Consider the following 23,510-nt stretch of genomic DNA (forward strand, 5'->3'; position numbering starts at 1 on the left):
CACCCGCGGAGGAAGAGGCCGAGCGCAGGCCCCGCGGGGCGGGGGGCGGGTGCCGGCGGCGGCTCCCCCTCGCCAGAAGGGCCGCGGTACGGGACGGCGGGCGCGTGACCGGCGACGGCGCGCAACGGCCCCGCGGGCGGCTCCGTCTCCCAGGGCGACCGCCCCCCGCGCGGCCGAGGCCCCGCCCGCCCGGAGCATGCCGGGAGCGGGGCGGAGGCCGCGCGCAGCCGCCGCTTGCGTCAGCGCCGCCTCCTCCCTCCCTCCCTCCCTCCCTCCGGCGGCCCGATGGTGGTGGTGGTGGCGGCGGCGCGGCGCGATGAGCCGCCCGTCCTCCGCCGGCCCCGGCGCTAGCAAGCCCTGCGGCAAGCAGCAGCACGCCCCGTCCCCCGCCGTGCCCGCCGCCGTCCTCCCGGGTCCCAGCGGGGCGTCCCCGCCGCCTCCCCCGCCGCCGCCGCCGCCTCCCCCGCCTCCTCCTCCTCAGCAGCAGCAGCAGCACCACGAACTGACCTCGCTCTTCGAGTGCCCCGTCTGCTTCGACTATGTGCTGCCGCCCATCCTGCAGTGCCAGGCCGGGCACCTGGTCTGCAACCAATGCCGGCAGAAGCTGAGCCTCTGCCCCACCTGCCGGGGTTCCCTCACCCCCAGCATCAGGAACCTGGCCATGGAGAAGGTGGCCTCGGCTGTGCTCTTCCCCTGCAAGGTAAGGGGGCTGCCAGGGGGATGGGGATGGGGGGGGGGGTCCGGGCGGCCCGTAGGGCCGCCCGGACCCCCCCCCCCATCCCCATCCCCCCATCCTAAGTCTTTCCCCAAAGATGCTTTTCCTCTCGGAAAAAGATGGGGGGTACCCGCGCGATGGTCAAAAGAAGGGAGCGAAACTTCTTTTTCCCGGTGGAAAAGTTCGGGTGTCGGCGCCTCGCAGTCACGCCGCGTCCCCTCGGCGAGAAGCAAGAGCGGAAAAGCTTACCCATTTGGGCGTTTCGCTCTCGGTACGGCCTCGAAGCGCGTTGTTTTTAACGGCAGAGAAGCGCCTGGTTCTCTTTCAGCCCCCCCCAAAAAAAAACACTAACTCGTCTTTCGCTTTCAAAACCCTGCGAACCAGCTGTGTCACGTTTGGCCGCGGATTCGCACGCTGAGCGGGCTGAGGAGGGGAGAGCGGACTGATACGGAATTTCCCGATGGGTTTAGTGCCTCGCCTTCATTGCTACTTTGACGCCAAAATATTGCGGCTTACAAGAAGGCTTTGAGGAGCTTTCTACGGTTTCTCCAGTGGCAGTTTGTAGACGGTGATGATTTCTTGGCATTTACGGTAATGCCCACGCTGAAGATACCCTCGGACTCTCCTCCCACAATAGCACGTGGGATTCATCCAGAGCCGCTGCAGACAGCGAAACTGTAGCTCTGCAAAGTCTTAGTTTTCTGCTGGCCCATGTCCCCTTCTTCCCTTTAGTTCTTCCCCGTTGTAAACGCAGAACAGAAAAGCAGGTACTTGCTGGCCTCCATTAGCCTGTTCCACGGCTCTGCAGGTTTCTAAAGTAAGATGATGGGAGTGCCACCAGCTTTTAAAAGCAAAACTTCTAATGATTCTTTCTAATTCAATGAAAATCCTGCTCTAAATTTTGTCCTAGTATTTGGCATAATCAGTACATACAAAGGCTTGACTTCTGCCCCCCCACCCCCCCCCAGTTATTTTAACCTGTGCTGATGCTCAGCCTTAAGTCTTTTATAGAGGTAGCAGAAATTCTGTTCGTGTCTCTCTCGTTAGTTCTCTGCAGCCCTCCTTCGGAAGGGCAGGGGCTGGTGAGCTGCCAGGTCAGTAATTACATTTGAATTATTCTTTTTTCAAGTCTGTTGTGTCTCAGCACTATTTCGAGTATTCAGATTAAACATTTAAGTCTCATTTTTTTTAAAGTGAGTTTCCTATTTAAAAGAACTAGGTGAACTGCTATACAGTGCCTATCCTTCCTAATAGACCTTTGCCAGGATGGCAGATACGTACAGGCAGGCAATGCTGAGTGGGTGCTTTTTATGTCTCCCTGGAGCCCCTCGATGCTCATACCTCCGTAATAACCAAAAGCACTTTAAAACCACAGGCTGAAGTGATGGAGGGACAGATACAGGAGCTGCTGGAGCCTTCACTGATGGGGAATATGAGAACAAAGTTTTAAGATACAGAGCTGTCCGTGGAGAGCTGTGGTCAGGCTGGCAGTGGGACCGATGGAGCCGGAGCGGGCGCTGCTGGGCTCCAGCAGCACGTGGCAAGCTTTCCGGTGAGAGCTGCGAGCAGGCACTCGCCACTTCTGCCTGGAAAAGCCAGCCCCTAGCAGCAGCTTTCCCCGGCCAGCCCGCAGGAGCACCGTGAAGGATGTGCAGGGAATTAACGGCACCTCCAGAGCGAATCGTCTGTGTCGACTCCTGCAGAATGGCATGGTCGGTGGCCAGAGCCCCATCTGCCTCGGGAGGCTGCCTGGGTCACAGGATGGGACGGCTGTCAGCGTCTGGCGGAGCTTTTGATTGATAGGGTGGGGCTGTTTCACTGCTCGCCCTTGAATGGGAGTTAACCTCATGGTGGCAATAACAGATGGAGCGCAGTGGTGGGACACAGGTCCTCTCTGCTGAGCACAGCAACAAGTGCAGCGAGCCACACGCCCAGCTGTGACCCAGGCTGAGCCCAAGGGAATACAAACAGCCAGTGCGGGTTTTTCACTGAAACGCTGGCCTAGTTCTCATTTTCTAAAGTGTCTCGTCAGTCTCATCTATGACAGCTGCTGTTCCCTGCTTGTCCTAAATGAAACAGATGCATCCAGGCTGGAGCGGCTCCCTGGACCGGAGTCCTCGCAGCCCTTCATTGCACCGGGGTGCAGCTCTGCTGCCCGCAGGTGCCAGTCTGTCCAGCAGCCGAACCACCAGGCGGGACTGCCGCCAGCTCGTCCCCATGCGTTGCGGGTAAACGAAGCGTGGGAGAAGGGAGAAAAAGCCTACAGACTCTTCCCCATAAAGAGGAGAAGATAAGACGTTCCTAACTTTACCTGTCAGATGTTACTTTACGCAGTTGGTAACAGAAAGGTTTCTTAAGCCCTTAATTGATGGGGTTGGCTTGCTCACCCCTTGAGGTCTGCTCTCTCCAGGGGTAGAGGAATAAGCACCAACAAAGAGAAGTATGTCTAAGAACAACCCCCCCATCCCACACTCCCCCAAGAACTGAACAGCAATCACACTGTCTGTCAGGCAAGTTCTGGTTCAGGTGTTTCAGTTGTAAACACTTCTCCAGTTGGGCATTCTCTAAAGATAAATAATAGTAAGAAGGCTAGCACGTGTCAACCAGTTAAGAAAAGAGCATTTCCAAAAATTCCTCCCAGTATTGCTCCTGTGGTTGATGTTGTGCTCTTCAAAGCAGTGTCTTGGAGGAGGAGGGATGCTGGTGAGGTTTGCAATGGCTGAAGCAAGCGTTGTGGATCGGGCAGCTCAGCATCTTGGTTACAGGGCTGTGAGTGTTTTGCCTCAACCCAGGGGTGTTTTGGTGGTCTCTGCAGTAACCCAAGGCGCGAGTCTGTGCTGGTTGGCATGTCAGAGGCTGCGGCAGGCAGGAGGCCATGGACTGGGCTCGTGCTGGTTCAGGGCTTGCTTTGGTTTCTTGGTACAGCGCCTGCAAGCCAGTAGAGAGCTGGGAGAGCTGGAGAGGGACTGAATCAGCAGTGGCTGGTGTGCCGCACCTCGCAGCTGCCCGGTGAGATCCTAGTGCAGGCAGGCACCCTGGGCCATGGCGCGTGAGAGGGGACGGCTGGGGCAGCACAGGGAGTGGCAGCAGCTCCTGGCCCCAGCCACATGTAGGGGAGCCGGGCAGCACTGCCAGCAGGATGTTGCCGCGGTCACACGTGTGCCTGTGAGTCGCCTAGCCCGGACCTGCGGACCCGAAAACAGGGCGCTCACGGAGCCCCGCGTCCCAGACTGTGCCGTGGTATGACCTGTGTGGGAGCACGCATGCTCCCTGCACACCAGCATCCGCTCGTGAGCTCTCCACCCCTTGCTCCTCAGGCACCCAGAAGCTCCTTGCGGAGGCAGAGGCATAAGTAAGTCTCTGCTCCTCTACCCTTACACGCCTTCTCTTTTATGTGGATTTTTTCTGCCGTGAGCAATTCCTGCTCTGCTGCTTTCACTGTTCCCAAGAGCTGCAAAGTGAAATTAGCCACGTGTTAATGTTTTTCACTCTTACTTCTTGGGCCCAGAAACAGCAACGAACCATCAGGGCTGTAATTCTCATTTGGCGCTTATGTAGTTGCAGGTGGCCAGCGGGGAGGTGATCCACTGTGCCCCCGGCGGTGGGTGCCCACCGGGTGCTGCAGCGGCACCAGGGGTTTCGGCAAGAACTGCCCCGCTCGGCAGCCGGCACGCACCAGCCTGCCGTGCGCCAGGGCCTGGCCCTGCTCTGACTCACCTGTGTTTTTCATCGTGTTAAGGGAACCTGACGTAAGCTTTTGGAGAGGGAGGGGAAGGGAAAAACTTAGAGCTCCCGAAAATGTGACGGGACAAATGGAGATGGTGGTCTGGCCGGGAGGCCCCTGCACTTCTGGAGGTAGCTGTGAATGGTACTTGAAATAAATAGGACTGAGACACAACAGAGCCAACAGAAAATGGGGATTTGGTGTTGCCCTTCACTATAGCTGCTTTGAGGGTTGTTCTTCCTAAAATGCTTTAAGAAAGAATTACAGCTGTTGCATCTCTGTGCTTTACAGGGCTTCTGGAAAAATATCTATAGAAAGATTTAAATCTTAAAGTCACAGTAGAGTTACTGAAAATATAAAATGCCTTTTAGTGCTCTAAGCAATCTGCAGAAGATAAAATGCACATCATAAATACACTCAAACTCTTAATTAATGAATGCCAAAAGGAATTAGTTATTTTCCTTCATCTTTTAAATAAGTGCTAGTGGAAAATAATATAAAGGTGCTATCTAGTTATGAAGCTGACCTAATTTGGATATAGGTCCTTCCATAACTTTGGGGGGTTTGTCCAATACTGGCTGTGAAAGAAAATAAATCTTAGGAATTTGAAGTTGCATGAAGAGACACCCGAATCCATTTTCACAGCAGCGTGTGAGATACGCTGTGATCGTTAGCTGCTAAACTTGGAACTGCGACCTGGCTAACTGAGCAGCGTAGGGTGGGAGAGGCGTTTCTCGATTTAACCACTTCATCCGAAGTCTATGGGAAAGCAGGCGGAGTTGTGAGTGTCCTCTGTAGCCATCCGCAGAACTGCAGTCCTCAAGTAACCATGCCTGTTGGCCGAGATATGTGCCCTGCCGTGTTTTGCTAGCCTTTTGTGGCGGGACTTGACAAACAAAGATGTTCATGCTTGAGTGATCTTGGCATGACCATGGCAGCAACATGGGACCAGCACTCCTCATCTGCCCTGTGTAAAACTGTAGGCAGTTCCTGCTTCGTTTCAGTTTACAGTAGAACTTACCTCCAACGTACACGGGCAAAAACTAGCCAGATCTAAGGAAAGAATATCCAACAGCAAATTCAGTGTGTGTTTACACACTGATAGCAGCCCAGTTGGGCAGCTATATGGAGGGCATTTAGCAATGTATAACGGGGAAAAAGAAAAAAGCAAATGAACAAAAAAGCCTCCAAAACTTCTGCATAGGTACACCAATGAATTCTCAGTGCTGTGATTAATTCAACTTAACAATAAGTTTTACTTATAATAAGGAAATTACTTTTGTAGTTATTACATACATTAAAAAAAAAAAATCTAAGTCCATGGGGCTTGATTTTTTTCAGGGGATTGAAACCCCATTCTTACCAGCTTCCCTAGGAGTGGGGATGCTCTGCATCTTGGAAGCTAGGACAGATATCTCGCATGAAGAGTCTTCCAAGATCCTTTAACACAGCCATCTCTAACTGGAGATACTGCCGTGTTTCTGAGTTTCCAGATGCTTCTGGTCCTTTTGAAGAAAAGTGAATCCAGTAAATTCATTGTACTGTACTCTTACACTTCGCTTTGCAGGAAAAAATATTAAAGTCTTTCTGCACCTCACAACCAACACTTTAGATTTAAAAAGTGGAAGGCATAGTTAGACTGTATGTAAACTGAGAAGTTTTAAATAATACCAGACTAACTGCTTTCTTTAATTTTCTTTAGACAGGCAGGCAGAACCACTCTATGTCCTTAGACCACTGATGCTACACCATCAGTTCAAAAAAAAATTTGTCATTTTAAAGATTTTAAGCAAATATACTAAACCTAAATAAGATCATTTCCAAGACGTAGTAGACTCTAAGAAAGCAGTGGGGTTTTTTTCTGATAAAAATGCATGTTTATTTTGTTTTTACCTGAACAGACGTCCCTTACACATAGGGGTCTGCCGACATCACCCTACCTGCACATGTGCATAGAGCCTGCACGCTCTATGTGAAATGCCACAACGCTCTCTGGTCCTTTCCCAGGCCAGCTGTAACAGCAGACCCAGCGCTGCTGGCAGAGCAGAGTTTATAAATGCACTCTGCCGGGCAGCTGGCTGTGGCCTGAGCCAGATTGCTCACTGGTGTGAGGCTCTGGAAAGCACAGAGGCTCCCCGTTTTCTGGGCTGGACCTCACTGTGTGTCCCTGGGGGAGCTCCCTAGGATCACTGATAGACTGGGCTGAGCATCTGTACCTGAGCTTGAATGAATGCTTTGGAAGGCTGGAGGGATCTTAAAAGCAGGGACAGATGTTTTACAAAGCACTAGAGGATAGAGAAGCGCAAGAGGGTCTCAGTCCTCGTTGGGTCCTTGAATGTTGCTGACACACACACAGGAGCAGGCAGGTCTCCTCTTCCCAGAAGCATTATTTGTATCTCAAGCTACTTGTATACTAGAGGGAGAGTCTGCTGGCTAAAGCCAGAGGGATTTGGACTTGGCAGTCTATTCCCAGCTCTGCCACTGATTTCCCGTGTGGCTTCAGACAAGTTACTTTAATCCTGTGTCCCTGCCTGCCTTCGTTTACAGGGTTGATAATACTGGCCTGCCTCTGCTGAGCACTTTCAAGCTCAACTGATGTTTTCCGAATGATTTAGGACACTCAGAAAGCTATCCTGTCAAAGTGAAGTTGACAGCAGCACATGCAGCATGACATACGTGGCAAAAACATAGCATGCTGAGCCATGTATACGGTGATGAGCTCTGAGCTGACAGTTTCCTCTTAGCAAAGAGAATACAGTGCTAAACAAATGACTGTGAAAACAAGTACATAATACTTTCCAGCATGGAATACTAGAAATGATGAGAAGGGCAACGAAAAAGCAGAAAACAGTCATGCCAGCCCAGGCATTAGTGTCACGCCTGCACTGTTAACACCACGTGCAGCCCTGGCTCCCCATCTCAAGGCAGACACAGTAGAAGTAGAAAAGGTGCACAGGCCAAGTAGCCCAGAGGTATTGTATAACCTGTACACAGGGAGAGATGAAGCAGGCTTTTGAGGGGTATGATAAAGATCAATGCCATTTGCCAAGCAGCATGAAGGCAGCAACTCAGTTTTTGCTGTTCACTGCCTCCCACCATCGGCAGGGCTCCTCACCAAATGAAACCTGCAGCGATGGGTTCGGGAACGCACAAAAGCAGGTACAGTGAAGGGCAAAGCCATCACTATTTGCTTGTCTTGTTTTTATGCTCTCACTTCTATAGTCACCACTGGTCACTTTCCTGTAGATGTCTGGTTTCACCCAACCAGCAGCTTGTATATTTTTTACTAATTTTGTTAATGTGGTTAGACTTGGAGCTGCTCTTCAACACCTCGCATGATTGAAGTGTTAACGGGGGTATGAACGTGGGAAAAACCAGCAGGCCAGGGGGGCTGGAAGCGTACACGTACCTGGGTCGCTGCGCTACGCAGCAGGGCAGCAGGCGTGGCTGGCTGCGCGTTTGCGGTGATGGGGCTTCTGCCTTTGGCAGGAGGATGCCTTGTTCCACCGCGATGCCCTGCAATAAAGCCGTTAGCAGAGGATTAAGCAGCAGGGGCAGACACAGTAAGTGAAGGCTGACATTAACTCTTTATGGCTTATAAAACAAGCTCCTCCAGAAGCACATGGTCGCGTTTCTGCCCCAGTATTCCTAGCACCATTTTTGCAGCATGGGTGATTTGCATCTTGGCCATTTAACCCTATAGCTGAAATTCCTTGCACACATATTAGCCCCAAAACAATAATTTATACCTGGGTTATACCTGTCCTCAAGGAAGTGTCATAGTGTCCATAAGCAGCCATGCGTGCATGTTGTAACCTGCGTGATAGTGTTAGCAGCGGTGCTGGTATTGCTACAGATACCTACAGACTGGGGGAGCTGTGCTCTTGGGGAGAACAGGAGAGACTTTTTTTTCCTCCATGGAGGTAGCGTGAAAGCAAGATGGTCAGTGTGGACAACTGAACTGACTGTAGAAAATGGAAAAGTGTCCCTGGCTGTTTAAAGCAAATTAACCCTCTAAGTTGCCGAGTGACATTAAGAGCAGTTAGATGGTACTTATTCATGCGCAAGCTTTATGCTTAGTGAAAAACTGTCCTCTCTCTTTCCACTTCGCGCAATTGCAGTGTTGAAACTGTTCCAGTGTTAAAAAAAAAAAACAAACCTGTGGGAATCTGCATTTCCAATTAATGGAAGTGCTTTTGCTCTGTGGTGGTAATAAGGTACATCTATTAAAAATACTTCACTTTACTAGCTGTTTGCTGAAACTAGAATCTTCTGTTCTTTTTAAAGAAAAGAAAAATCCAAACCAGGAACGCTTCAGCTGATCTGGACCGATCAGATCTAACTGCAACAGCAAATCTAACTACAAGTCAGCCTTACAATCCATTTTATCTAAGTGCTTGCATTAGAAAAAAACAACCACAAAAGACAAGAAGAATCCATTTTTAAGTGGAAACATAAGTAGAGGTCAGCTCTGAATCCAGGGCTAAATAGAAGTATCTAATATAAAATTTGCAATGAGAACAGGAGTTCTGGTTGGTCACCAGTGTTACCAGTTGACAGGTGGGAGCAGCGAGCACTAGTGCTGGTGCGTTTCCTGATGGCTTGTATTTGGTCTTTTTCCAGTACGCCACAACGGGCTGCTCTCTGACGCTCCATCACACAGAAAAGCCAGAACACGAAGACATCTGTGAGTATCGTCCCTACTCCTGCCCATGCCCTGGTGCCTCCTGTAAATGGCAGGGATCCTTGGAAGCCGTGATGTCCCACCTCATGCATGCCCACAAAAGCATTACCACCCTCCAGGGAGAAGACATCGTTTTTCTTGCCACAGACATTAACCTTCCAGGGGCGGTAGACTGGGTGATGATGCAGTCGTGCTTCGGTCACCACTTCATGCTGGTGCTGGAGAAACAAGAGAAGTACGAAGGTCACCAGCAGTTTTTTGCCATCGTGCTGCTCATCGGCACACGTAAGCAAGCAGAGAACTTCGCGTACAGACTGGAGCTGAACGGCAACCGCCGCCGGCTGACCTGGGAGGCAACGCCCCGCTCCATCCACGACGGGGTGTCTGCGGCCATTCTGAACAGCGACTGCCTAGTTTTTGATACAGCTATAGCACACCTTTTTGCTGACAACGGAAACCTCGGCATTAACGTGACTATTTCTACGTGTTGTCCCTGACGTATTTGTGTAGCTAGCAAAACCTAGGCTGTCTGGACTTAGTGCTTTACATTCACTAAGGGTTTTCTTTTTGTTCTGGTTTTTTTAATGATATTCAACTATGTCATCGTGTATGCTAAGGTTCCTAACTAGCCAACATTTTTAACTTTGGAGAGAAGAGGAACAAGAGTGTCCTGTAAGTAGTATGAGTGGGAAAAGGTTTTTTTAAATTCTTGGGTGCCTTAGGAAGATTCCACACTCACAGTCACCTTTTTTAATTTAATTATATTTTATTTAAAGAGTGCTTCCATTAGACATGTGGCTTAAGAGACTTGAAGGACTGCATTCCTGTTTGGAGCACACCTAAAAGCCCTTTCAGCATGAAACAGACTTGCTCTCTCACCAGTGAACTTTAGTAACAGTTTTTAGTAGGTGGGAAAGGAAAGACATCCAAGCAACCTCTCACAAGAGAAGTTGTGACTCAAAGGGGAACAATAGGTACTTCAGTGTTGCTACTCCCTTTCCTGCTACCTTATTAAAAAGGGATGGGCATCGGATCATTTGCTGTGGTTTTAAAAGAAAAAAGGGGAGGAGGGGCTGGGGTAAAGCATGGCAGGTTTCACAGAGCGTGGGAATTGCCGGCTCCTGTCCGTTTTAGGGGGATCAGTGAGCCCAGCACACGGCACAGCCGCTGACAGCCGGGTACAGGTGAAAGCAGGAGGCACACATCTAATGTATCTCAAACAGCTAGGGCCAATAATACAGAAATATACTCAGGCTGTCCGCATGCAGCTTCCCTGGAGACGTACTTGACTATTGATTATTGTAAAAGACTAATAATATAGCAAGAGCTTTATGGCCAGTGTCGCGTCATTTGCTATTTAAGTTTTGTTGCCATATTTACTTTTATTTTGTAATAAATATTTTGCAAAAACTACACCGCATGCATGCTGTGCTAATAGGCGCGCGCGTGGCAGTAGCTGTTGCATCCCGGTCACTTTGCATGCTCTGCCTCGCTGGACCTGGTGGGCTTCCCCCGCCACAGACTAGCTCACCCAGGCGAGCGGCAGGGCCTGAGGGGGTGCTGGCCCCCACCGCCTCCCGGCCCTGCTGCCGGAGAGGGCCACTTTGCAGCACAAGTAGGAGAACCAGGTGGGGATTTGAGTCCCAAGGGCAACAGTGACAGCCTGACTTGTGCAAACTGAAATCACGGTCTGTCGCCGAAGCTGAATCTGCCTGCAGCTCCCCCTCTGCGACCACAACCTTCTGTCTGAATCACTCAAGAAAAAAACTAGCTCCACATACGGCTTTGCTGAATATTAAGATGTTTGCCATTTGGAAGAGGCAATGAGTTGTGAGGTGATACAGTCTGCTGAGTTATTCAGCGGTAGGAAGCCTCCCAATAGCGGAAAACTACATGTAAAGTGGCAGATGAAGCTTGGTGTGAATAAATGTAACACCTAGGGAGGAAAAAACATCCTAACTGCATCCCTCCAGGGAAGAGCTCTTTGGAGTTATGACAGAGTCCTGTGCAAACGTCACCCAGTGCCTGGTAGCAGTCTCCAGAAAAGCTCATGGGAGAATGACAAGGACCACATCAGCGAAGGGAAGCTTGTTCCAGCCTTGCGAATTTGGAAGTGACCACGGAAAAAAAACTCCCAAGGGATTACTCTAACCTTTTCATATCCAGTTCCTATAAAGATCCTACATTTGATCTTATTTACACTGCGCTGGCCGAACTCCAGCAACATCAGCCAAGTGAACTAATTTGCTCCTGCTTAAGCAGGATCAAAGTCAAGCTCTGGCTCTGACAGGCGTTAACACGTGTGCTTTCAGTAGAACTTGTTAAGCAAGAATTCCTAAGGATTTGATTCATTTTCCCCTATTTCAGCAACATTTATAGTGGAAGATAACTTTTCTTACTGACAGTTGGGTTACAACAGCTTTTTTGTGTAAAACAAAACTCTGAAGCGTGTCTTTGATTATAGCAGGATTAATTAAATTAATTACTCTGATGTTGCCTATAACCCACATTAGACAAGTTAACACACATTATTTCATTAGGTCTTTCCCCACCATTTGGTTCTGAAGGAATGGCAAACTTTTGTTAACATCTCACAGCAGAAAAACCCCAACACCCAGTATCTTTTCTGACTGAAACTTAATTTAGGATAAGGAATACCTCATCTGGTACTGGCAAAGAGTGATGTGCTTCCTCTTCAGATCAGTGAGTGAACAGGTGACATTTGTTCCAGCACTCGATCAAAGTGTTTCAGGTTTTCTTCCCTATGCAGCTGAGCGCAACACAGCTCGCACGACTTCCCGAGGGTGATGTCCCAGGGCCAGAGGCAGGAGAGGCTTTGCAGGGCATCAGCAACTTGCCAAGCGAAGCGGCAGCACATCAGTAAATGTGTGGAAGTGCCTCAAAATATTCAGAAAAAAAAGTTAGTTACTGAGGCCAGCCTGGCTTTCTTAACAAAACTCCTGACCCCCAACAAAGCAGCCTGACTTTGAAACGGACAGTGAACATACCCTGGGAACACTGCCCAGGAGCCGGCAGCAGCAAGGGAGCCGCAGCAGGCAGGCCCCCCTGCCGCGGGGAGCTCTCCCCCCACCCAGCCAGGCTACAGCAAACAGCGCGGGCCCAACAGCCCCTCTCAGCTGTACTCCAGCACCGCCTGGGAGCAGTTAACTGCAGAAGGCAATCTGAGTGACTAAGACTTGTGCCTATGATGCAGTTTTTCTGTTGAGTCGCTGCACCATATTGTTGACAGTTCTCCCTAAAAGCAATTTCCACTTGAAAGACAAAGGAAAATGCAAAAACTCCTAGGGACCAATGAATTTATAGCAAGAGCATGGCCCAACTTGAGTGGTTCCCACCTGTGGCTGTGCGCTATTAGGACAGGCACTCGCCTCCACCTGTGCCACAGCACTGGCTGCACTGCAGCCAGAAGGGAAAGCTGTGGCAATACCAGGATCTGCACCAACCGACCACACAAGCAACCTCCTGGGACCCCAGTGCTACTGGGAGCGATCAGCACCAACGCCAGCTAAACAGCACGTCCAAATGCTGCACTTCAGCATATTCTTTCCGTTTTGAAAAATGAGTAAGACTTACTTATTTTGTTGCAGAACTCATGTGCTTGCAAGACAACTGCAAATCCTTACCCTAAATCCAGATTATGTAGCACATATGCTTTGTCCTAAGGTGAATCTAGAGCCTGCATTTGCCTGCAAATGACATATCTGAAGAAAATGGCTTTCTTCTGTTCTCCAAGCTGTAAGTGCAAATTCCTTGGCGGGGTCCAACAGCACCCAGTCCTGCAGGAGACAGCAGCAACAGATGCGTAACAAGCCCATGACACAACCGCGAGAAATCTGTACAGGCGGGCGTCTCGGGCGCAGCGAGGAGGTCACATCCGAACAGGCGGGTCACACCAGGTTTTGTCACCAGCGTTTCACCGTCGACCCCGCTCCCGCTTCCCGCAGAAAGCCGCAGCTCAGCTCCGGCGGTTCATCCCCTGCAGCGCCGCGGGCGCGCAGGGCGGTGCGGGCGGCGGGAGGACGAGGGAGGGAGGACCGTCGCCTGACACCGCGGGTTCTGCAGCTCCCGCGCAGCTTCGGGCTCCCCTGGAGCTCCCTCGGCTTACCCACGCCCGCCCGCAGGCTCGGGGGCGGCTCTGCCGCGCCGGCCCCACAGCCGCCCCTGCCCGGCCCCGGCTTTGCGAGGCGCCCGCCGCTCACACCGGCCCACGACCGCCGCAGAGGAACCCGCGCGGGCCGTGCCTCGCTCGCCGCCGGCCGGGGAGCGCGGCCCTGCGCAGGCAGCACCAGCCCAGCGCCCCGCGGGGCTGAGGGCCCGGGGGCAGCCGCGCCCCGGCTCCGGCCCAGCCGCGCCGCTCCCGCCCCTCAAGCGCCGCCGCCGCCGTCCCGGCAGCCCCCGCGCCCGCCGCGTCGCCTTGGAGACGGCGCGCGCCAGCGCCGCCGCACGGGGCCGGGCCGGGCCACGGACAGGGCGGGCCGGGCCGGGCCGAGCGCAGGGGCGCGGGGCGGGAGGGGCCGGGGCCGGGGCCGGGCCCGGGGGGCCAGCGCGGCTTCTCCCCGCTCCTCAGCGGCGCGGGCGGGCCCCGCCGCCCGGGGCTCTCTGAAGAGAGAGCGGGCAGGTCGGGAGCGCCGGCTGCGGGCAGACCCGAGGTGAGGGAGATGCTCCCCGCGGTTCTCAGCCGCGCTCCCAGCATTGCACCTCCCGACCCCCTCACCCGGAAAACTGCGGGGCGGGGAGCGGTGGGGAGGCCGGGCGAGGGGCCGCGGCCCGCGCTGGAAAGGCCCCTTTGGCAGCGGGCCGGTGGGGCGCGGCAGGCCCCTGCAGCAGAACTGCCGCCCAGCGCCCTCGCTGTGCCTGAAGCGCTCGGGTTTTAGCCAAATACATTGGGAAAAGCCTTCGTTGGTATAGTCGTCAAGGGCAACTGCTTTGAAGTCGTTGCGTGTGACTAATAGGTGGGTTTGTGTCTTAAATTAAGGGAAATGGAAACGCCGGGCAGCGTCGAACCCATCGCCACGCAGAAGGTGCCGGGAATTTCAGTGTCGATGCAGGCAGAAGCTCGCTGGCTTCACGAGCACGCCTACAGAAAATCAAGTAAGAAACAGCTTTGTTCAAAAAAGAGGTCGCTCACTTGTATTGTCTTTCACTCAGGCTGCCTCGTACCCCAATGTCTTGTAGAAGACGCGTGGCTTCGCAGTTTCCCAGAGATGCTTTTGCAAAGTGGCAGCAGCCCCCCAGGAATCCCCCTCTGTGGTCCCCTCGTTAACCTCTCTGCAGAGCTGCTTCTAAACGAACCTCTGGGTCCCCGTTAAGCGTGCGGGACCGCTCTGCCAGCCAGCAGGCGTAGGAGTGCTCAGCAAATGGCAGAAATAGCGTATTGTATTCCTGTGAGAGGTACTGCCAAAGCCTCTAAGGACGGCTGAAAATATATCAACCTTTTTTCTCCCCCTGCTCAGCTGAGTCATCCCGGCACGTGACTGAGTAACCAGCTCCTTCGCTTGCCTGCTGACGTACAGCGTTGCGCCTTAGCACACAGCATATTAGCGGTAGTTGCTGCCTGTGTCCCTCCCTTTTGGGCACCACATTGAACAGCTTCATTTCCAATGCCAGGCAACTCCCCTCTGTAGGAGAACGTCTCCCGCATCTCACGTGCCTCTGAGAGCAGGAGGAGTCATCTGGGCCACAAAACACAGCACACCAGCTGAAAGCACTGGGGAAAGCTGCGTGCAGATCCATCCCAACAGAAAGGGGGCATGCACAGCCCCCAACAGATAAACAGCGCTCTTTCCGTTTGTTTGGAAATGCACTGTGAATGTGTTTGCAGGAGAACACCATGATAGGCTTTGTGCTTTAGGTGGAGCTTCACGAGTCCCTGGGATGCTGTAACGATCAAAGTACAGCATAACCAAACTCGTGCCAGTGGTAAATCATCTACCTGGGTTTGGATGCAGCAGCGGTAGAGATGATACAGAAGCTGCAAAGCCCATTAGAGAGGGCAGAGCAAGAACGTGGAGTGTCCACCTGCTCCGAGTAGTGCACCCCAGGTACCAGGCTGCCCTGCGTCCCTCGGTGCCACGGTGCACCCAGAGCCGTGCCCCGGCTGCGCAGCTCCGCCGGTGCTCTTTGCACTCCCTGAAGTCACTTCTCAGGTGGGGTTTATGATCGGTTACTCTCTGTGACACAGCTTGATTGCAGAGGGTGATAACTACATGTCTTTGAACTGCAATTTAAAAAAACGAAGTTCAAGCAAACCAGCAGCCACATCATTCAGCCTTCTAAAAGTATAAGCGAACCCCATAGGATCACTTTCTGCTTTTCCTCCTCTGCTGGTGCATTCACTTCCAGACAAATTCCCGAGGTGTGATTTCCATTGCAGGCCTTGGAGCTGGGTGTTGACCCGGGGCTGTTGTGATTTTTACCCCATCCTTTTTAAATATGCGTTCTGATTTTTTCATGCTTTCCAAAGAGAAGGACTTAGAAAGGATTTGGTGTTTCAGCCTGCCCAGAGTTTCATCTGGCTGAGTATTTTCTGGAGAGCAGAACAAGCTTACTTAGAAGACAAATTGGGTGGCAACAAGGGGAACTGAAATTCAAGATGAAAAGAACTAGAAATGTGTTTAGTTTGCCCGAAGGGGAGGCTATGGCAGCTGCCCATGTTGATACTGAAACAGAAGGAGATGTATATGGGACAGCGCACAGTTGTGGACCTGAGGTGGCTGGATGTCGGTAGCACTGCCCACCAAGCGGGACCCTGGGGCTGCTGAGGACAGTGATAGACACCCGGTCATCTGAGATGTTTCCTGCCACCCCAAAGGCCAAAAACCCCTTTGCTGCACTCATGCAGCATGGACTGCACTTAGAAATGAGAAAAAACTTCAATCATTTCTACAGCTCTTCTTAGGATAAGAGAGGCTGGAAATGCTTTAGAGGATAATGCAACATTAGATTAGTGCTACAAGTCACTGACCCTAAGCAATAAGCTGTCTCCATGACTTCAGTGGGACAATTTTGTAAAGCCCTGATCCAATGTCAGTGCCTGGTTCCGGTCCCTCAGGCATTTGGGAAGGGTTACACGCAGATCTAGAGCTGCCCTTCTGAAAGTGTAGGACCAAGTCTGGCAAGAAGGTGTTGGGGCAGCCGATGTGGTTGGTGAGAAAAGGCTGGCATGCTGAAAAAGGAACAAAACAAATGTGTCTAGAAGATAAGCTTTCTGAGAACACTGCCGTTCAGTAATTCTCATTATCACTGTTACTTGCAGCCCCATCAGAAGAGTTCAGCAGCTTAGAAGTTTTGTGTGACATGGAGGTAAGGACTCAGCCAGGTTGCATATATACATTTTATGCTTAATGGTTTTACCTGTGAACAAAGATATGACATCAGCTTTTGGTATTTTCCATTTTGAGTTCAAAGAAGATTTTGTGAAGCTGTTCAAGAAATCGCTGTGCACTCTCCCCTCCGTTGGCCTGCCCACTATTCTGGCCTACAGACCTGAATCCTCACGAGAAAACATACGGATTGAGGTGAGTCAGCGGTGGGTGTTCCCTACTGTGTGGCTTTTTTTGTTTATTTTAATTCCTATGATTCCCATGTAGGAAAAATAAAAATAATGCCATTTACCAAGCCAGTGCAGGAGTTCCTTTATGAAAAGGTTTTTCTTTTGTGAGGCTGTTGAAATGATGCCTGTTGTGCACACCTAAACAGCAAGAGGCTGTGCAACTCCTCTCCCCATGGCTACATGCCATGTTGAGAATTTCCTAGCAGAAGATCTTGCCCTTTGGCTAAAACAGAGATACAAAATTAAATAAATACTAGGTATACAGTCAAAGAATACAAGCAAGGCATAGAGTTCCCTATAACCCTTAGCAGAGTAAAGTCGTCAAAGAGAGTTAATCCTAGGCATGAGGTGGGGAGCGAGGGAATTTCCAGGAACTATGCTCCAGAGAAGCCAAGTATTTCAAATTAATATGTTCAGAAAAGGATTTCAATGAAAGTGCTAAACATGTAGTATAGTAAATGAAGCGTAAGTGAAGTGCATCAGCTAAGCAGCCCGGAGCAAGCACGCTTCACCCCTTGCTGCTGTGGCTGGACGGCTGCTGTCTCTCCGGGGAGCGCTGAGCCACGTGTGCTACCTTGGGAATGGAGGCGTTAGACGTGACATTTAGCAGTGTGCTCCTGGCAGCTGCATCTTCTCTAACTCAGTTTCAAAACGTGTTTTCAAAAAACAGATACTTCTTTCAGAATATCTAGTACCAATCCTCAAAATATATCCTGCAGCAGCCCTGCTTTGCATCTGGTCAAATACCTCAGCTCTTTTGTCAACAAATCTGCTGGCAGTTCCTCATGAAATTTCCCACAAATTTTCCTATGATCAACAGTGCAACAATCAGGAGCTTTTTCTCTCCAAAGCCCCAAACAATGTATTTGAAAGAGTGAATGCATCAGAGTACTCAGCTATACCGTTCTGCGTGCTGTGAAGCTTTCCCTTGGAAGGAATGGGTCTCATAAATACTACAGTCATTCCATTTCTTTAAGATTTTTTTTATTTACTACAGATCAGCTTTTCTTTTTGGTGGTTTCCTGAACCTAATGTTTTGAGTTAAATCCTTCCAAGATATCACAGACACAGATCTGTTTTCACAGCTCTTACACGCTTTATGACGTTGCATTTTGAGCAGAGCCCTCCTTCCCCAAGACAAAATGAGGATTTGCGTGCTGATACCCTATTTCTGTCCTCCTCTTCTCTCTCCCCACCTCCACTTCAGACAGAGGAGGACTGTGCTCCCAGGTGCGAGTACTGTGGCAGCCTGCTGAAGCTGTTCCCTTCCTTCGAAGATGCTTGCCCACCGTCACAGGATCATGAATCAGTAAGCTGTTGGGAAAGATTGGCAGAGGTTTGCTGTGGAAAGGCCCGCTCTCATGGCACCGCTCTTCTGCCTTTCAGAAATTCTGCTGCGAGCGTAATCGAGACCTCTACGAGTTCATCGTAAATGAGAGGAAGAACCACGAAGGCGCCTGGAGCGTTCCCATTGCTGTCGGCCCCCATGAATCCCACGGCACCGAAGCCGACAGGCTGCTGTCAAAGGAGAGAGCGTACCAGAGGTACCATGGAATGACTGCAGGGAGAACTGGGGATCAGGTCTGTATAAGGAACAACAGGCAACCCTGGAGGGAAAAGGAGCGTTAAGAAAATGAAACTGCTGCAAGAGGGAATGAAAGAAGAAAAAAATTTGCTTTAGGCAACACAAGTTCATGTTCTATCTGGACCCTCTTGGCTTTTCTCTTATCAGGCTGTATTAGAAGGTGGCAAGGTACGTGCCGAGTAAAGCATTAATTCTATTGCTGGGAGACATAGTATCTAGAGACAGGTAGAGCCAAAACGAATTGCAGCAGTGGGAGGGACAATATTTGGGTCTAGCTTTTACCTCAGGTGCTGAAACAAAGCTTGAATTTGTATTTCTCTATTTTGCTGCATAAACTGTGATATGCATTTGGATTCCAATTTCCAGAGTCACGAGAATTCTGCAAGTTTGACTTCTGCTGGGCTGTTTAGCAGGAGGCCCAAAGCCTGTACAAGTATCTAAGCCTATGACATAGGCTTAAAGAAAAGAAAATCAGCGTACCTGGAAGTAAACCGTTAAGTTTCCTTGAAGATCCTTTGCAGTCTGATGGTGCGAGTACCTCATATTATGTACAGAGCATAAACCAAAGCCATTGTCAGACACTGTCAAATTTATAGGAAGCTAGTTAAGAAGAATAGTGAAAATATTCTTGGAGATGGGCTGTTTTCTTGATCTTGGGGGTAGCTTTCCCCTTTTACATAAAATCCTGATACAAAATCCATTACAACATCTGCTGTCAGTTGAGCTGATGCCATTGCAATCGCAGAGTCTGTTCACTGAAATCTCTGTATGGGAGCAATTCCTTTTTTGCTGAGATATTATTTTGGTGATATCCCGTTGCCTCTAACTGTTATTTGCAATTATTCGAGTCGAGAGAAAAACAGGTACAAAAACTTGTGTTCCCATGGCAAGGATATCCAGTACTTCTAACTTTCAAAACAGGATATATGGAATGTATATCAGGAACGCTTTCATTTTCCAGGCAGCAAGAGAGACAAATGGCCAGACAGTTGGCTTTCCTGGCAGTGGAGCCGACAAGTGTAGCTGAATGTGAGTTTGCATTTCCTTATGTATTTATTTGTCTGTTTATTACAACAATGAATTCAATGGAATTGCTTGTCTCTAATGCTCTCTAATTGAACAGGAGGATTTATACAGCGACGTGTTAGTTCATTGTCAAGTATGCAATCGCATTAAATTAAATACTGCCATATTAAATAATGCCTCACATGAAGCAGTTACATTCCCATTGCACAGCGAGGATCTCCTTGCTGTGACTTTCAGTATTTATAGCTGAACATTTCAGCTGAGATGCACAGAAATTGACCCTAGAGAGTAAGTTGGCAAAGCCAAGTCCTTGGAAGGTAGGTACTGCCAGAATTAGGGTGATCAATGTTTTGCCTAATCAGGTGAATACTCCACTAATTCCTAGGCCAGGCTGTGGATGACTGAGCAGCCCTTTGGATCTAGCTATAAAATCAAAGGTGTTTTGACTAAGAACAGATGAACTAGATTTACAATATGGGCATATTTCCACAGAGGATGGCAGGGCACTGAGGCTTTTGCAGCACTAAGGATTTCAGATCATCAGTCCTCCAGAGCATGGAGCCACGAATGCTATCCAAACAAAAAGTCATTCTTTACTCAGACAGACGTGTGTGTATATATATATCCATAATTGGAAAAACTACATCTTCTTTCATAATCCTGTTCTCTGAAGTAGCTGAACACTTTGGACTGTCCTAGTTAGATAGAAAATACCCTGAGGCAGACTCCCAGGATGGAGCATTTCAGCCAGAAATTCCCACTCCCCCATGTTACAGCCTCCCTGCAGAAGTGTCAGGCAGCCCCGGCGTCGGCGCTGCCAGCCCTACCCGATGCACACAAACCCTCCCTTTGCTCTCTAGGTTCAGATCAAGCTGGCACAATTTCCTACCTGCTTTCTCGGGAGCCCCCATCGCCAAAGGGCAGGACGCTGGTGCCTGGTGGGAGAGCAGCAGAGCCCGAGGAGGAGCCTGTCTCCTACAGCATCACCTGCTGCGATTTTACCTCCGTGGGTGGAAAGGCAAGTAGCTGCTGCCTGATGGCAATGGGCTGCACCTTGGCCGTGTCCACACTCCAGAGCAGCTGGAGCCCAGTAAAGGGCAGTTAGTGCAGGACTGCTCTCATCCATTTTATCATTTCTTTTCCAATCTTAGGTAGTGAAGAATGAATTGTTGGAAAAATACTACAAACATGGAGGGAAATTCCTTACCATGCTTCCAGATGGAACAGCGCAGTTACTGTATCCTTTACGGAGTTCATTTGCCTGCATTAGTCCCGGGTTGTAACCGTAATTTTAAATGTGTCCTAGTCTGCTTTATCGCCGAATAACCTGGTCCACCACTCACACTCGCGTTCACAGTCTGAAAAAAAGCAGTAGTGAAACCACTAACATAGCTCTTGATCTGAAGTTTTTCAGATCAGCCAGTAGCTTCGATGAAGGACGAGCACCTGTGTCTTTAATACCCAGCTTAAGAAGTGCGCTGGCCCAGTGTTCAGACCCAGTCCCTAGCTCGGGCCACCCGTGGAAGGGTGCTGCTGGCCGAGCGGGCTCCAAAAGCGCTCAGCCCCATCCTTCCCCCGGGGACAAACCAGCACGTTTCCCACTGGCACCAGCATGGGGCTGTCGCCTCTGTCCTGCGGGCAGCGGTATGTAAGCAGTGCACGGACAAACTAAAATTACCAGTGTAACCAAGAGTATCGTTTGAAGAAATAAAAAAATGGCAGTTTCACCAAAGGACCCCATAGCTTTCACGCTGCCTTTGCTATTATTTAAGCCATAATATTTTAAGTCACCAATGCTGTTTTTCCTTACTGTGGCTGACTGCTTTCTGACCTGGGGGTGTATTAAAGCATACCTGAGCTCTGCCACAAAAGCAAACAGGGGCTTGAGACTACTTCTCTGCTCTGCCTTCCAGGCTGCCTTTGTCCCAGGGATGCTGCCGGTCGTGGCGATGGCAAATGGCAAAGCGCTGTAAATGCGTGCGCTCACAGTAGCAAGTCTTGCTGGAGGGAAACCCCAGTGAGACACAAAATACCTCCCGTTTGGATACATTCAAGTCAGGTTTCAGGGGCAAGGGCCTTTTTTCCCCCTGGTTGCTTGCTGGTTTTCCTCTGGGAGAATACCTGCCCTTATTTTCTCTGCTGTCATCCAAATTGAGTAATTTGGTCACTTCACTTTGCTAGGCTTCTGCAATCATAAGCGTTGTCCAAGAATGTCTTTAAAATAAATTTGCTAAGCAGTTCTGCCTGGATTATTGGTTAGAAAACAACAAAAATGTATTCTGAATCTCTAACTGCTCTTTTGTCAGTGTATACAGAATATTTCAATGTAGGAGAAAAGCACAGGCAGCGTCCCCGGTAACACTGGCAGCACACCACCATTCCACCTTTAACACAGTGATCTAGGTAATACGTCAATTTTTATACTCTGGAGTAGCGCTCTGAAATATTTAGTATGTAATAATAGACCAAGCAGACAAAGAAAGGGGTTATGACCACCTTATCTGACAACAGCTATCCATCTGGAAATCTGGCAATCATCGTTGTACGAGAGAAAAAACGGCTTATTTGCATAGTACAGGAAGACAAGGCAAATAACGCTGAAATACAAGCAGTATTTAAGTCCAATGGCAGAAGTACTTGCTATTATCCAAACGGAGCTGTGTGGTACGTTCAAGTTGGTCAGAGCAGTTTTGCTCTCCACTGTGCATTTGAAATTTCAAAGGTCATAAAGGGTATTTTTAATGGCATTCAAAAATTAAAAGACAAATACAGCAGCTCATGGGCCCTGCTTCAGGTGCCTCCAGAAGAGCAAGGCTACCCCAGCTGTGCCTTGAGATGGGGGTTAGATGCCAAACTAGCTGTGCCTCAGTCCCGTCCCTCCGGGGAACGAGGGACATCGGCCGTGGGAGCCGTGGGGTGCAGAGCTTTGATTTTCCTCTCTTTTAGGATAAACATGAGTATTCAGGGAGGGCAGTATTTGGACCAAGCAGGCAGCAGGGTGAGAAGGTGGACGTGGCCAGACAGCGTCATGTCATCAGGACCCCACGTACCGCTGAGCCCCATCTTCATCTCCCTGAACCGGCACGTGGGGGTCAGGATCCTGGGCCAGGACAAGATTGCTGTTTCCTTCCTCGCCATGGGGCAACAAGCAAAATTCAACGTGGGAACCAAAGTGCAGGTATTTCTCAAGCACACAGGCAGCTCCACGCAGAGCCGCTCCCCATAGCGGGAGCGGGGCAGCCAGGGAAGCTCCCATCCGTGGGGAAGCACACTCACCCCACGGTGAGTGCTCCCCATGTTGCCCCATGGTCCTGCCCTCCAAAACAGCAAAGAGTGGAGGTGTACCCGTGCTCGGTCACCATGCAGACGGGGGGCTCGGCAGCCCTGGCTCTCTGCAAGGGGCTGCAGAGTGTGGGAAGTGCTCCTGGGGAGGTCCCTAGTGTCCCTGGCCATGGCCCCGAGGGTCACCCTGGCTGTGCCACAGGGAGGAGAGCCGCGATCCATGTGGGCAGGGCGCATGGCAGCTCCCTTCCTCCACGGACTCCTGCCACGAGGGCAGGTTTGTGTGTGGGGGAGAGACCGAAGCCCCATCCCGCACTGCTGTGGCTCTGCTAACACCGTTCGCCTCCGCTCCTCAGGTCAGCGACAGCAGCCGGCTACCTCCCCCTGCCCGGCTGGGTGAAGACGAGCTCCTGCTGCTTGCCTTCAGGGTGAGGATTCTGCGGCTCTTCGACAGACTGCGTGGATGCTTAAACTTTCCTTCTAATGACCAATGGAACAAAATCAAGCCTCCAGCATACCTTATCACACAGACTTTAAAGATCTTACAGCTTTGCACAGCTCCTGACATAAGCGATGAGCTACGCAGCTCAGTCAGGGCAATAGTAAATGCTCAAGTCTGACCAGCACATGTGTGGTGTGAAAGCAAAACGAGCCAAGTGAGACCCTCCATGCTGCTGCAGTGCCTGCACACACAGCAAGGTTTTGCCTGCAGCCCTGCCCTGCTGTGGCGCAGAGCAAAGGGCAGCCCGTGGCCGTTCTGCACGGCCCCTCTCCTGGGGCCATCCCACCCCAACGGGGTCTCGCTCTGCATGTGCAGGGCTGTGGGGCAGGGAGTACCAGAGCACATTTTCTTGTCAGCCCACACCGGAGTGCATCTTGGCCATGGAGGCACAAAGAGGGGCTTTGCTCGGGGTAGAGTGA

At 50.7% G+C, this 23,510-nt stretch overlaps 2 protein-coding genes across 2 annotated transcripts; both read left to right on the forward strand.

Annotated features, from left to right (window-relative positions):
- Positions 1-316: 316 nt before the first annotated feature.
- Positions 317-10,144, forward strand: SIAH2 (siah E3 ubiquitin protein ligase 2). Its single transcript, XM_059822726.1, has 2 exons — positions 317-700; positions 9,063-10,144. The coding sequence occupies exons 1-2, from the start codon at positions 317-319 to the stop codon at positions 9,618-9,620; spliced, it is 942 nt and encodes a 313-aa protein (XP_059678709.1). The 3' UTR covers positions 9,621-10,144.
- Positions 10,145-14,123: 3,979 nt separating this feature from the next.
- On the forward strand, positions 14,124-23,209 carry ERICH6 (glutamate rich 6). The gene is made up of 11 exons (XM_059822885.1): positions 14,124-14,235; positions 16,400-16,446; positions 16,545-16,661; positions 17,904-18,005; positions 18,083-18,240; positions 19,243-19,310; positions 20,168-20,325; positions 20,459-20,544; positions 21,819-21,971; positions 22,254-22,485; positions 22,946-23,209. The coding sequence occupies exons 1-11, from the start codon at positions 14,124-14,126 to the stop codon at positions 23,207-23,209; spliced, it is 1,497 nt and encodes a 498-aa protein (XP_059678868.1).
- Positions 23,210-23,510: the final 301 nt, after the last annotated feature.

The sequence above is a fragment of the Gavia stellata genome, chromosome 11, assembly GCF_030936135.1.
Source record: "Gavia stellata isolate bGavSte3 chromosome 11, bGavSte3.hap2, whole genome shotgun sequence".
NCBI lineage: Eukaryota > Metazoa > Chordata > Aves > Gaviiformes > Gaviidae > Gavia > Gavia stellata.